This window comes from Chelonoidis abingdonii, chromosome 2, assembly GCF_003597395.2.
Source record: "Chelonoidis abingdonii isolate Lonesome George chromosome 2, CheloAbing_2.0, whole genome shotgun sequence".
In the NCBI taxonomy this organism is placed as follows: Eukaryota; Metazoa; Chordata; order Testudines; family Testudinidae; genus Chelonoidis; species Chelonoidis abingdonii.
In genome coordinates, this window is record NC_133770.1 from 290,403,706 (window position 1) to 290,419,196 (window position 15,491).

General features: G+C 41.7%; 1 protein-coding gene across 1 annotated transcript in view; it reads right to left on the bottom strand.

Annotated features, from left to right (window-relative positions):
- Positions 1-15,491, bottom strand: part of FAM135B (family with sequence similarity 135 member B) — a 380,275-nt gene that overhangs the window by 27,450 nt on the left and 337,334 nt on the right. The window contains exons 8-10 of the mRNA XM_075062034.1: positions 10,105-10,258; positions 6,944-6,993; positions 268-341 (exon numbers count right to left, since the gene is read on the bottom strand). Coding sequence (XP_074918135.1) covers positions 268-341; positions 6,944-6,993; positions 10,105-10,258 — 278 coding nt within the window. The remainder of the gene's footprint in view (positions 1-267; positions 342-6,943; positions 6,994-10,104; positions 10,259-15,491) is intronic.

The following is a 15,491-nucleotide window of genomic DNA, read 5'->3' on the forward strand; positions in this document are numbered from 1 at the left end:
CTGTTAGTCTATAAGGTGCCACGGGATTCTCTGCTGCTTTTACAGATCCAGACTAACACGGCTACCCCTCTGATACTTTACACTGTAGTGAGATTAAAGTAGACCTGATGCCTTCTGTACGGAGAACAAATGCCTATTGAAGATTAAGGAGGAAGGGCATGGATTTGCATCAGAAAGGATAAAGTGGTGGCATGGCGTCTGGTTTTAAGAGATCATATGCTTGCGGAGCCCAAATGCCAGGGATGGGAGATATAAGGAATTACTTACAGGCTTTCCTGAAAGGTCAGCACAGCTAGCTTTTGGTGCTCAGCATAAAAGAATGCTTCTGAGAATCTTCTTACCTGGGTACGAAACACAAAGGTTACACGTTAAAGCCTTTTAAAGACACCGAGTGCATGCAAGCCTGCTCTAGTTGCTCTGCACAACTCTGGGGACACAAGGAAGCCAGGAACCCAGGTTGCTCAGCCAACTCAGATGGTTTTCTGCTTTGTTTTGCTGGAAGCAGCCAGTGTGTCTGGGTGAATATGGCCTGAGATGTTCAAAGCCTCTTAGGATTGAAGATACAGCCCTTGGAAATATTTCAGAATCTGTTCCAATGTACTTGCTATTTCTTTGTTTAGAAGCAGCATATCTGTTGAATTTAAGAGTTTCTCTGCTGCTTTAAAACGAGGGTCGCTAATTCCCTTCCCCGGCAGCTGACATGGCAGTAGCCAAGTTACTAAACGAGGAAAGTCAATAATCAATGGTATCTTTTGCACAAAGATATACAGTAACTCCCATTCTTACACATAAACACAGAGAGGAAGAAACCCAACATTATCAGAAACATATACATGTGTGGCATGAAATCTGCAAATTCAAGTTTTCCAAAGTTTTGCATGGACATTAGAGAGAACAATTCAGCAATGGGCAATCGATTGCCAAAAGTTGCAGGTTTGAAATGATTTGCAGAGCACTTAGTATGAAAACATACACTCCTAAAAAACTCGGTACTGCTATCGGCACAGAAGTAAGCTTTGACTTTCTATGCACTCCAACAAGATACGTAATCAAATCAATTAAGACTCTAGCCCTTATGTTACTGCTGTTATTTGTAAAATACAGCATTGTAGAATGGCAGCAGAAAGCATGCAAACAAAATTACATCTCCCTAAACCTCCAAGCTATGTTCTGACAAATGGCCTTTCTAAAATAATAGATTAGCATCGCTTGAAAAAGGCTGTTTAATAATAATAATACCTTACATCTGAGGCGCTCAAACTGCTTCATGCAGCCAGGTAAGCAATACCACACACATTTTAAAGAAAACTAGGCATGTAAAGGTCAAGTAACTTGTCAAAGGACCCCAGTTCCCTGTTCTAGCCATTAGACATGCTGCTTCTTTAGCTTAGGTGCTATGTTGAAGGTACCTCCTGCTTCCTATACATTTCCCTCTGAAGGAGTTAGATAATAAAAAAAGTCCTGATCTGAAGCACTGCATTTGAGCACATGCTTCCCTAAGCAGGCAAGTAGTCCCAGTGACATCAATGAAGCACACGCTTAAGAGGGGCTTTAGTGTATTCAGCATAATCAGACAGACAGCAGCCAAACTGTAATATGGGCGTGTGTGCATGTCTGTGAGAATGTGTGTGTGATACTAAGGAGTGGGAATGTACTGGCTGCTTATGTATAAAGAGATAATAAAAGAAACCGAACTATATTTCCAGTAGCAGCTATGTTAAACGAGTTATGAAGGATAGATTTTTAAATTATTTCACCCTATGATGATTCTGTTTTTTCAGATGAATTTCCACATTTTGTGACAATCCAGGCACCATGGGAAATCAAACCTTTACCACAACTGAGTAATCTGGTATTTTGATATTTAAAATGTGCTCAGTTTTCTGTATAGTACCAGTGTTTTATAAAGGCCAGGTCTTCTTTTCAATTGTGGCTGAGGGTTTTCCAAACTTTAGGCCCGCAATATCCGGGATCTACCCAAAAGCCAGGAAGGGATGGTCAGAGGTACAATCCTGAAATGCAGCTCTTGTATAGGACAGTAGTTTGTTTGTAATCTATGTCACTAAGGCCTCAGATTCAAATCCACACCAAAGCCCTGACCCAGCGAGCTAAATGGGAGGACCTCTGTACTGTTGAAGTTTAAGAGTCCTGGATCTGCTCAGGCAGAACAATTTATAATCTTGGGGCTAAAATACATAGCTAACTCAGTTTTCAAACTGCTCAAAGAAAAGACCTTCCCTTTATACTTGTCTGAGAAGCGCCTAGCACAATGATTTAGATGTTGGCATAGAAAGTACGCTTATTAAGTTTGCGGACGGTACCAAACTGGGAGGGATTGCAACTGCTTTGGAGGACAGGGTCAAAATTCAAAATGATCTGGACAAATTGGAGAAATGGCCTGAGGTAAACCGGATGAAGTTCAATAAAGACAAATGCAAAGTGCTACACTAGAAGGAACCATCAGTTCACACATACAGAATGGGAAGAGACTTTTAGGAAGGAGTATGCAAAAGAGATCTAGTGGGCATATGTGGAACCAACAAGCTAAATATGAGTCAACGTGTGATAGGTTAGCAAAAGCAAACGTATCTGGGATGCATTAACAGGGTGTGTTGGAAACAAGACATGAAATTTCTCTGCTCTCGTCGCGGTTTAGGCGACTCAACTGGAGTATGGTGTCCAGGTCTGGCACCGCATCTTCAAAGATAAGATGTGAAGAAATTGGAAGAGGTTCCAGAGAGAGCAACAAGAATATTTAAGTCTTGAAAAAAGACCTATGAAGGAGCTGAAAGAATGGGTTATATTCTAGTTTGGAAAAGAGAAGAGTGATGAGGGACATGATAGCAGTTTTCAGTACTTCTAAAAGTGTGTCTATCAGGAGGAGGGAGAGGAAAACTTGTTCACCTTAGCCTCTAATGATAAGAACAGAATGTTCAATGGCTTAAACAGGAGCAAGGGAGATGAGGTTGGACATTCAGAAAAAGTTCCAACTGTCAGTGGTATTAAACAACTGGAATAAATTGCTAGGGGGTTGTGAATTCCTCTCTGGAGATATTTAAGAGTAGGTTAGATAAATGTCTCTCAGGGATGGTGATACAGTTATTTGGTCCTGCCTTATGAGGGCAGGGACTAGACTCGATGGCCTCTCGATGTCCCTTATCCGTCCTAGAGTCTATGAATTATGAATTCTGGGTATTGTATACAACTACTTATTAATGTATTGTAGCTAGACCACCAAGGAATGTAGTTTGTACTGAGAGTCTATAAAGTTGCTGAAACAAAATTATAAAAGCAGATCTGGTTTCCCCTTTCATCATCTCTTGCAGATTGTGAAGCCCTTCCTGGATTCTCTAGAGCTATGCATTCCAGTCCAACATTGCCCTCCCTCTTGGCTGATGCATCCGCTGAAGAGCTGGTGGCTGCCATCTGCCAGGTGAACAGACGGGTTACAATGCGTCACTACTTGTCTCCTATTTGTTGAACTGACAGCTAGGATGTTGATAGTTGTAAGAATTATTTAAACCCGCTATTTGCTAGCATAAAATTCCCCCCGTGCAGAGAGCCGCACAGTGACTTAAGCAGTCACTTAATGGTAGAAGGCTGTGGTTGTCCTGCCGGGGTGAATTCCACAGTAACTCTAAGCAAAGGCACACTCTGATGCAACTTTGATCTCTTCCTATTCAGGTTGTTATCACCTTGCTGAATGAATGTTTAGCTAATTCCACTTAGCGTTTGCCTCCTGAGTGAATAGGCTGTGACTTCTGGTGAGCTGTTCCACTGTTCTCCAGAACTGGGTCCATGTGGCAAAGGTAGGGAGCAAGCCAGGCAGTCCTTGCTTATTCTCGTGCTTCTTCTCTTGGACTATATCAACATCTGGGGGGAGAAGATCTTTGGAGTTAGGTCAGCTGCATTACTGTAGGACTAGATTAAGTCCCCTTAAAAAAAAAAAAGCATGATCCTTGACTCAGAACTGGGCTGACGCTGTTTTCTTATCAATTATTTTATCCCAGATCAGGCAGTTACTATAGAATTATTTCAACACATGTATTTTAGCACAAATTAAGATGGAGACATAAGGGAAGTGTGGGGAGTGGGCACAATCCAGCTGTAGCCAATATTTTTCTTAGCAGGTAAAAAGTAAATGAATGCAGCCAATTGGTTGTTGGTTCCAGAATATCCACTAGATGGTGCTGCTTACTCTGGAATACGAAATGATGCTCCCTCTTCTGTAGACTTGGTGATGCCTTTCGATTAGAGTAACATCTCTTTCACACAGGTCACACCACAGCACTAGCTAGGTGAGTTTTTTTATAAAGTCTAATGCCCAGAACAGTAAGAAAAAAATTCCAAAATTCCTTCACACAACATAAAAACTAGGGGTCACCTAATGAAATTCATAGGCAGCAGGTTAAAAAACAAACAAAAGGAAGTACTTCTTCACACAATGCACTGTCAACCTGTGGAACTCATTGCCAGAGGATATTGTGAAAACCAAAAGTATAACTGAATTCAAAAAAGAATTAGATAAGTTGATGGAGGGTAGGTCCATTAATGACTATTAGCCAAGATGGTCAGGGAAGGAGTCCCATGCTCGAGGTGTCCCTAAATCTCCAACTGCCAGAAGCAGAAATAGGATACTGACCTAGCTGGATCTTGGTGGTCTGAGCCAATATGGCCATTCTTATGTTCTTAAGTGTATTTTCTCCTTTCTCTACTGCACTTGAACAAGAGTGAGAAACAGATACAAGTCTATAGAGTTCTCTTATAATTCTACTCGTATTTATGCATTCCAACCTCTATAGCATATAGTAGCAGTAGACTCCACAGACAGTAATTATGTTTTATGGTAAATGTGTTAGTAAAGCCCTACAACAATGGGGCACTGATCTATGGCTCAGGTCCCTAGGTAATACAAATTATTAACAATAATAATAATAATAGAAGTTATCCCTTAAAAAACTAAACAAAACAAACCAACAGTCTCTTTGCCAGTCACAATCCCTTTTCACCATAGCGCCACAATGAATCCTGAGTTCCTGCTTGATATTTACCCAGTCATTACCAGACAATCTCCCAAGGCTAGTGGCACTGAAATCTAAATCACGATTAAAAGGAAATCCTTGGGTGCGTATGTGTGCACGCGCATGTGTATGTGTGTAACTGGGGGTATCCTGCTTGTACTTACACTGCCCTCACTGCTCTGCTGTATTCCTGATTCTGCAATCTGTTCGGTGTGGGCAACCTCCAGTACCAATTCAAACAGTGAAATCAAAGGGGTCTATGGTGTGGAGGCATCTGCCCTCCCTCCGTTGCTCTTTGGAGGATCAGGGCCATATTTTGTATAACTAGTCCCCCTTGTTTAGAAGAAGAAATAACTTGGACTGTCAGCAATGCTGTTTACTTTCAATTTTAAACATTAGCAACTAAGTCATTGCATCAATTGTAAAGGAAGGCCTGGAGAGCAAATTTCAAAGGAGAAGCTACATTAAAACCCAGAATTATTAAATAGCATGATGGTTATTTTTCCAGCTCATTTGCTCTTAAACTTTTCAGCAGGCTTGAGATAACTCAAAGGTCGGTCTCAAGCTCTAATTGTGATGTTCTTGCTGTATAACAACAGTGGGTCACACAAACCGAGAGCTAGGCAGGTGTCAGAGAAATCCTGAGAGGTAGCCATTCCAGTTTGTTTTAGGTACTCAGCACTTCTCAGGATTCGGCCCATGGGTAGGGCTGAGAAGGACCTATTCCAATTCCAAGTCCCTCCCAATTAATCTGAATTCTGCAATATTCATTCACGAATTTGAGACTTCCAGAGGAGCCCAGGGAAGTCTGGAATCCATTGTATTATTGCCCGACATTCACAAAATCATGAGTCATTGCCGAAATCATACCGTTGCCTTAAAAATCAGATTTTGTAAAATAACAATGAATGTTGTGGTTCTTTTATTTGCCTTCTAGTTTTTGAACCTTCAGGGTGCACTTGGGTCGTATTTTCAAACTTTTCTCTGCAACCAGGAGGGTTAGACTCACATCACAGACTGTGACATCTCACTCAGTTACCCGTTTCTTGAGCCCAATAACTTGTGTTTAGCTAAAGCACAGCTTCCGGAAATACATCCGGTCTTGATCTGACATCAGGAGAGATAATCTACTACTTCCCTTGATAGTTTGTTCCAAAGGCTAATTACCCTCACTGTAAAAAAAATAAAATCATATGTCTTATTACGAATTGGAATTTGTCTGGTTTTGGCTTCCACCCATAGGTTCCTGTTTTGCCTTTCTCCACAACATTAAAGAGCCCTTTAGTTTCCAACATTTTCTCCCCAGGAATGAATTTATACACTGCAATCAAAGTCAGGTCTCAATCTTCTTGTTGATAAACTAAACAGATTGAGAGTTACGTCTCTCACTAAAAGGCAATTTTTCCAGCCCTCAAATAATGTTTGTGGCTCTTTCCTGCACCATCTCTCATTTTTCAACATCCTTTCCAAAATGTGGACACCAGAACTGCATGCAGTAGTCTAGTATTGGTCTCACCAATGCTGTATTTAGAAAGGTAAAATCACCTCCTTCTACCAACTCACTACTTCCCTATTTATATGCCTGTTTAACTTTAGGTACCCATGTTTAACCATTTGGTCCCATATACCTGGCTCTCAATCAGCAGCAGACCATATATTATAACCCAGGAGTTGGTAGCTCCCAGTCCCATTTAACTAAGCTGATCTTTGGGGCTATTCCTAGGGATGGAAATGTCAGGCCTTGTTAAAACAGTCCAGCCAGTGATTTGATGAAAATGAAGGCGGAACCATATGCATTTGCAGTCATAGTGCAAGAAACGTTTGTTTGACTGGTTGCCGACACTGAACTCGCTTCTCCCAAGTGAGTTGTCTCCGTGAGTTTGGAAACTGCGTGAACGTATTGATTCTGCTAAAGAAAATACCTGCAGCTCTGTACAAAGTTGGGATAGCGTATCTTCCACAGCTAGCTCCGCTGGGGGCACAAAAAGAAAAACCAAGTTTGAGAAGAGCAGAAGTGACACATTAACTCATAACTGTCATTCAACACTCGACGCTCCACCCTCGACTGGCAAGAGTCTCCTTGGCTCTGCGCCCAAGATCTCTGCTCAAGAGCCCCTCTCTCTCCTTAATGGTCAAATCCTGCTCACTTTACTCCAGCAGCTACCCTTGGTGAAGTTCAATGGGACACTTGCCTCAAAAAAGCGTGCAGGATTTGGCTCTTCCTATATGGGACTCCCAGTGGGGTAAGCAGCAGCTTGACCAGAAAGGGAGCACGCACACTACAAAATGCCCTGCCCCTTTTCCAGCAAGCAACTGCGTTAGGGCTAGTGCTGGAGCATCCCCAGCTTCCATGGGGGTCAGTAGTATTGGCAGTGCTCAGCGCTGCACCAGAGGCACCCAGCACTGTGCAGGATTATGCCCTTTACTTACTTTATAATGCCAAGGTAACACAGTAACAAAGTGCAAGCTGCTAAGTGCCCTGGCAAAAGCCTTCCAGGGCAGCAAATGCTTCAGCCAATTGCCCTATACCTTGTTTCATCCCCAATATCTGAGCAATGAGGCAAACCAGGCTTGTAAAGCTTTATGCAGCTCTGGGTCTGAAGTCTGTCAGCTCTTTGGGGCAGGGACTGTACCTTCCTCTGTGTTTGGAAAGCCCCTGGGACCTGTTGGGCCCTGCCACAGTGTCAGTAATAAATCCTATATTTGGAACATGCGCATTTGTTTCCTTTTCTGCATCTATGCTTGGTGGTCTCAACCAAAATGTTTGCTTTGGGGCCTTAATGCAGACCTAGCTATTACAGCTTGCAGCTGTCAAGTGAGATGGCCCCAGGGAAAATCCCATGCTGCAGTTATGCCCCACCAAGAGTGGATCATAGAGACATTCTGCAAAACATCATAAAAACAGGAGATCTGAAACAAAACCTCAGGAACTGTGGCTTGTGGAATTTGCAGGGAGGAGCCATCACTAATAATAACAAGTATATAGCACATGGATACAAGGGAAGACCATACCAAAATGCCTCCTATTTCAATGTTCAGAGTAACCATGAAGGGACAAATTGACACAAGGGTGTCTAACTGCAATTTTCCATATTCATAGGCACAACCACTGGGGGCATGAACACAAATACCCACACCCCATCTTTTAATGTGCTGGTTCATGCTTCAATCCGGACTCATGAATTTGCATTCTTGGTTTCTCAGGCTTGCTCCAGATCTAAAATTTAGACTGACATAGCTACGCGGGTCTGGAGTGTGAAAAATCCACCCCCTTGACCAACGTTGCTAAGCTGACCTAACCCCCAGTGTAGACGCAGCCAAATCAATGGAAGAATGCTTCTGTTGACATAGCTACCGTCAGCTGGAGAGGTATTGTTCCTACACCAATAGAAAAAACCCTTCCTTCAGTGGTGGCTGTGTCTACACTAGGGGGCTGTGCTGGCAGAGCTATGGCAATGTAGCTGGTATAGTCCCTGTAGTATAGACATACCCTTAAGGTGGAAACTGGATCGTTACATTTTTTATGTACAGTCCATGGGCCTAATCAATGCCCACTGAAGTTAATGAAAAGACTCTCAGTGACTGTAACAGGCTTTTGATCAGGCCTCAAAGTCCTGAACCTGCAATCAGATATTTTAGACTTGTAAATGAGAACGGAGAATTTCATTGATAAGTGGTTAAACAGTCAGATTTGCATTTAGTGAATCTGCATGTATAGCAAGTATGTATGCAAATGAAATGCATATTTATGCATCATAAACTGTCTGAAAATCTGGCCCATGGGATGCAGAAATGTAACCTGTATGTGTTTTGGGTCTTTTTATATTTGCGATAGATGAAATGCACAAGAGGCAATACCACCTTGCCCCTTTCAACTTCCAAACCTGCCAGTGTGTGAGAGAAATGCATGACACCTGTGTTTTGTTGTCATGCTGGAGTTGACAGGTTATAATAACTTTTAAGTACCGGATCTGTTGTTAAGGATGTTTTCTCACTGTGTGAAATAAATAAATCAGTTTTCTTAACTGAATGCAGGTTATTTGAGAGAGGGAAACATGTGACCCTTAAGAGTGAATGCAGCAGGACGAGGAGGTGGAACCAGCCCCAATGTGGGATGTGATGTGCAGCACAATGCTTTACAGCTGACTGCTCCGATAGTACCTACAGAATCGATATGGAAGACATTCTCTCTCTCTCTGTTTAAGCCACAGGTCAATGGAATGGGGCATGTTTCTCTCATCGGCTCTGCAATCCTAATATTGCCAGCTAATGCCTTTTTAAAATATATACATCTGAAAGTGCCAGCCATGCTTCCTAAATCCAAAGAAACAGGTTGGAAAACAGAGGCTGGCTTGGGGAGTTCTTCATTTCTAATTAACTACTCAGTACCACTGCAAGCATGAGAGAGCACAAATTAATGAATGCAAGCCTGCAACCCTACAACAGTGCTAGGCCTTGAAACTTTGAACCCAATATCCTTACTAGTGCTGTGAAAGGTCGACAAAGCCATAGTGTCTTCTGCTTCAGGGGGAGAATCTATTAAACAGCTAAACTAGGGAGAAAAGCAGAAAACACTTTAAAGAGCATGTAGTAATTCTGCTACTATCAAGGTGTCTGTGGTAAAAAAGCAATACATTCTAAAGCAGAAATTGGAGACTATGTTCTAATAAAATTTACTCTATATTGAGTTTCCCCTGCTAACTTGAAAAATATTTGCTCATGGGGCTGTTGGTTCCTAAAGTCCTTCCATGCCTGATAGGGAGCTCGAGGTTTGAAAGGCAGCCAATTCCAGACATCATTCAAAGAAACTATTTTTGGACACTTATAACAACTTATTCCTTCTAAACACTAATGTGATCTTCAGCTGGCATAAACCGATTGCAGTAGAGCGATGTCGATTTACATCAGGCCTGGCGCATGATCTGGCCCTGGCTCATGATTACCCTAAAATAAACATGAAAATTAAAATCAGGGGAAAAAATCCCCTAAAATCCCAAAACAAACTGGAAAACTTAGTTACTAAAAGGTCTGTTTAAAATGAGACCAGTCAACACCAAGAGATGTAAAATGTCTGTTCTCTTACCTAACTTCAGCTGTGGCAAATCTGGAATCTCTTTCATTATGACTGTGTAGTACAGATGAAGCCCTCTGTATGCATTCAAGAGCAGCAGACACAGGTCCTTATGCCATTTGTATGCATGTTGCATACAGTTTTCAGAAGGGACATAAAAGCTACCCTGGATAAGGAAACAGAAGAAAATAAATGCAAATTAAAATGTACGCTTCTCTTTTGTGCTGGAGGTTTAAAAATGTGAGTGTGAGATGCCCCATAATCTTGCATCCTTTAGATCACATGTAGATCTTTACTTCCACTCGTTGTCAGCGTATAAAGGACCACACACTGGTGTCACGTAAGAGGATGTTCAGAGCATGATTCCCACTGGTCCTTCCCTCAGGCATTAGCTCCTGGAAGCAGGAAGCCTGAGCTTGGGTCTATCATATGAGGAAGCAATCGAGCAGAAGAAAGTGTGTTTAAACACAGAAGTCTCCAAAAACTGTTGCGAAAAAGGAATAGTATTTTACATCTACCTATAGGTGTAGATAGTAGAGCTTGAGCAGGCATTTGCAATATTGTAACAAAGTCAAAGGGATACCCTCCATTTAAAATCAGAACTTGACTACAAATTTGCTGCCTGCACTTGTTATGGGCACAGCCTAAGATGACTAGAACTGAAAGACAGAAGATAAAAATGTTTCCCTGATTTTTTCTGTATGTTTACTTTGTGCATTTGACAGCACTTTGTAGATAGTCAGTTTCACAGTTTGCTCTGTGTAGTGAGCTAAGCCCTGATCCTGCTGTTAGCTCTGAATTTGATTGTAGAATTGAGGCCTGAAGAACTTTCCTGTTGTTTGTGTGGGTTTTTTACCCAGAACCACATGAGAGAAACAACACTTGAAAGAGGGAATTGAGGAGCAGATGCTCATTATTCAGATCAAATTGTCCCTTTAAGTCAGAAGGACAGAGAGTCCCAAACCAAACCCCTGTACTCAAACTTTCTTGAACACTAGCAAAGTTCAGATACTGATTTGCACAGTGCACCTGGCCCTTCCTCCTACAGTAAAGTGGCTGAACTACACCACCATATCATCTCTCTCGTGCACTAAATATGGGTAAGTAGAATGGCTCAGTGGTACATTTTCAACTCCAGTGCTTGATACCGACACAGTGAGGGATTCAGGTGTCAAGAAGCATGCAAGTCCTGGCTCTGTTTGCACATGTCACACACTGAATTTCCACACTGCGCAGATTACTATTCACTTGCTATATTCCCGGCTTGAGTTCAGAATGCAGTGGACACCACTGGACAGTCAACATTTCCCCTGCAGGGACCACCTAGCAGTATCCGTGAAAGAACAAAAACAATGAGGAGCCCTTCTGGTATCTTAGAGACTAACAAATTTATTTGGGCATAAGCTTTCATGGGCTAGAACCTACTTCATCAGTTATAGCCCAGGAAAGGTTAATAAATTTGTTAGTCTCTTAGGTGCCAAAAGGACTCCTTGTTGTTTTTGCTGATACAGGCTAACATGGCTACCCCTCTGAAACCTGTGAAAGGACAGTAGTTCTCTGTGCTTAGAATAGGGGAGGGTATCTCAGGACTCATCTTCCCACACATGGCCTGTGTGAAAGTAGAATTAATTACATTGTAAAAATAAGAATGGATTAAAGAAATGTTGTCTGCACCTTTAAGCAAAATTGTTGGAATGTTGCAATCCAGGTGTCAGGAACACAAACATTAGCATAGAACAATTGCACCGTTTAAGGGCAATTGGAAAAGTATTAGCCTTAGATCGATACCAATCAGTAAGGACGTGGAATATGCATGCTGTGTCACAGGTGGTTTTTCCTGTCTGTTGCTTTCTTTGTCCCTTTGTCTAAACTCCTGCCCTTTCGTCTGTATAAATAAGATAGTTTGTGTCTTGTATGGTGCTCACATTTATCTGGGTGTATTCGCAGAGCGCTGTGCTAATAAAACAGAGTGGTCTGACAAACTGTGAGTCCTGAGTCTAACTTTGACACCTGCAAGAGCTTGAATTTCGTGGTGTATTTTCCCAGGAGCTAGCTGGGATTTTGTAATGGACACAAGGGAAGCAGTTTGTCTTGATGGGTGGGAAGACACTAACATGGGGCTTCTCGGTTGGCTGACACATCATGGACTGAAACTAGGACCTCTAAAGCTACACCCATGAGTCTCCATGAGCTAAAGGGACAGGCCCTGTAGCTGGGGGCTGCAATAGACTCACACCCTGTGGGGATCAGACACAATGGAGAATGTGTAACATACACTGAGCAGTGAATTACAAGAGCGTGGAGTGGAAAAATGGCCTTTCTGCAACCTCTTCTCCTCAGAGCACCCATACAGGGGCAGCAATGATATGGATCCCAGCCCTCCAACTGTCTCCTGGTAGATGGACACCGGTATTTGCACAGACCCTCACTGATTTCAGTGTGGCTTTGAATGAGCACAGGACTTGCCCATGTGGAGTCAGTCATGGCCAGAGCTTTTGTCCAACACTTGTGTTTCTTGTTAGCAAATTTTAGTCTCTATTAGAAATCCCTCAGGATTGTTGCTGAGCTGTGTTTTAAATATTAGCTTTAAATCCTGAAGGTTTGGAGGATCTGAGCACCCCACATTCACAACACAGTATCTGGGGACCTGGGGAGGTGGAAACGGGGAACGAATGGAGAAAAGGTGCTGGAAGAGGATAAAAGTGTGGAAGTGGATTGCTAAACTTTTTAGGGTCAAAAAATATGCCACTGCCATGTTACTTAGGCAAAACCATTCTGATAAAGGCTAAATTAAATAACAGAAGCATCTATTTGTGGTGCATTGTAGTTTCACATTTTATGTTCGTGAGATATTAGATCTTAGTTGCACAACAAAATGATGTTTTAATGGGTCTGTTTTCTGCCTCTCTTGATGTAAAACATCATTATAATGCAAAAATAGTAAGAACCAGGAAAATGGAATAGCAGGTGGGATCACAAATGCGTGAGTTAAAGGCAGTGAAAATCTTTATCAGTTAACTCCATTTTAATTACATTCATGTTTGCATAGTTCTCAGATATTGCTTTCTTTTAAAATCCTAACGTATTTTTCAAATTGATTTCATATGAATGGTTAGAGTCCCTGTGTCAGAGATCAGTTAATTCACCTTAGCTAAGCACAGGTTTTGTGAGAACGGTTCTTGCAGAGACCTATGTAGCACAATGGATGGGGGAGGAGAAGCTATTTATAAAAATGTTGCTTGCTGCTCAATATATTGGGCAGCATCTAGAGGTTGCAGTACAGAGCAAGAGCCAGGAGACCTAGTGTGACACCAAACCAGAAAGGATTAAGCAAGTAACAGGCTAAATGACACAAATTCAACCTTTAAAAACATACTAGAAAAGTATATTCATTGTAAAGTTATAAATAGCTAACAAAGCCATGTTAGCTAGACCAGGCCTTTGAAATGTAGACTTGTCCTGTTAGAGAATTAGAAGAAGATGGTTACTGTATTTGTCTGTGTCTACCTATATCTTGTCAGAGGTTAGCAGTGTTACTATATTCTACTGATGCAGAGATCAAAAGGGAATATTAACACTTAGATGAAACGTGAGTGTAATAATATCATTGTCTATATTTCTCTTTTATCTTTTAGTTGTAGTAAACGATCTATGAACTGCTGAAATGGTTAATTGCCTTATGCTGATCAATGCAACTAATTACCTACGTATAAACAGGAAATAGAAGTGACTTCTAAGTCATAATGTATATTATCTTTCTTCATCCAATTAATACCTGCTGTGTTAACTACTGTTGAGAGGCTAATGCAGCCTGCCAGAGATCTATAAAAGAACTCTAGGGCCCCAATCCTGTATCTCAGATCATAGAATCAATATCAGAGTTGGAAGGGATCTCAGAAACTCATCTAGTCCAAACCCCCTGCTCAAAGCAGGACCCATCCCCAGGGAGATTTTTGCCCTAGATCCCTAAATGACTCCCTCAAGGATTGAACTCAGAACCCTAAGTTTAGCAAGACAATGCTCAAACCACTGAGCTATTCCTCCCCACCCACTGCTTAAATTTGGTCAGGGAAAGCTTGAGTCGCAAGACTGAAGTCTCCAACTCCAAGTCTGGATTACCCTGGTATTTCTCATGGAAGAATTTATACAAACTCTGCACATGAACTGTCTATTTGGATTATAACCTCTGGAATTGACTCTGAAAGAACTGTTTGCAACTCAGCAGCTCACCATCTCTACTATGAACATCCTATCTGTATGTATAATAATCTTTAATCACAGCCTCTGTCTTTTCTTTTAAAATAGATCTTAGTTTATTAATAAGAATTGGGTATAAGCATGGATTTGAGTAAGATTTGGAATATTCATTGACCTGGTGGGTAATGTGTTCGATCCCTTGGGCAGGGGTTGAACTTTATATATTATAAACAAGATTTTCAGTAATTCTCATCATATTTGACTAGGCTGTCTGGGTGAGAGACCAAGTCTGGATTGCTTTAATGGAGCTTATGTTTTGGTAACCAGTAAGGTATTGTAGAAGCTGTTTGGTGGCTGGGTTGGTCAATCTAATTATTAGAATAACCACCAGTTTGGGGGATCGTTTGTCCCATTCTTTGCAGTTTTCCCTGACTGAGCAATCTCAAGTGTGTCGGAGAAAAACTTAGTTCTCACTTTCTGGTTGGGTGCAGCAAAGTCAGATACTTTATTTCTCAAGCAATTGCATAGAGGGACACAGGGTTTTCCCCTCCTAGGCAGGTCTCTCTCCAGGTAAACAATTGCAGCAAGCATTTATACCTTTTGTTACATACAATAATAAGCAACAGCTGCATTTGGTTTATGCAGAGGTCATCTTGATATCTTATATTTCCCACTTCTATTTAGACACTAGTCTAGATTCCTCATTATTGACACAAGGTCGCAACAACTTCTCACACAGTTCTTTCCCACTCACCTCACTCAAGCCTCGCTTCTACAAATCTCGTGTTATTAGGGTTACAGCTAGCCTGACTCTTGCTCACAGCAGTGACTGTTTGCATTGAAATCCCTGTCAGTTCTTGCTCTACTTCCACAAGTGTGTCCCGTCCCCCCCACCCCCAGCAACAATGATCACGCAGATTTTAGTCCCAACTCCGCATTAGATTAGCTGCGTGACACTGGATCCACATTTTCAAAAGTAATGCTAATTTTCAATCCTTCCATTCTTGTGTGCCCAACTAGAATCACTCATAGGAACCTGTTTTTCAAAGCTCCCGATCCTGAGCCAACTCCAATATTCGGCAGAGCCAATCATTCAGAGCTTCCCCGGCTTCCTATGGACTTGTGGCTGCTTTTGAAAACATGGGTCTTCATGTTATCTCCTGTCATAAACAGATAGCTAAGGGTTAATGTTTCTTTTACCT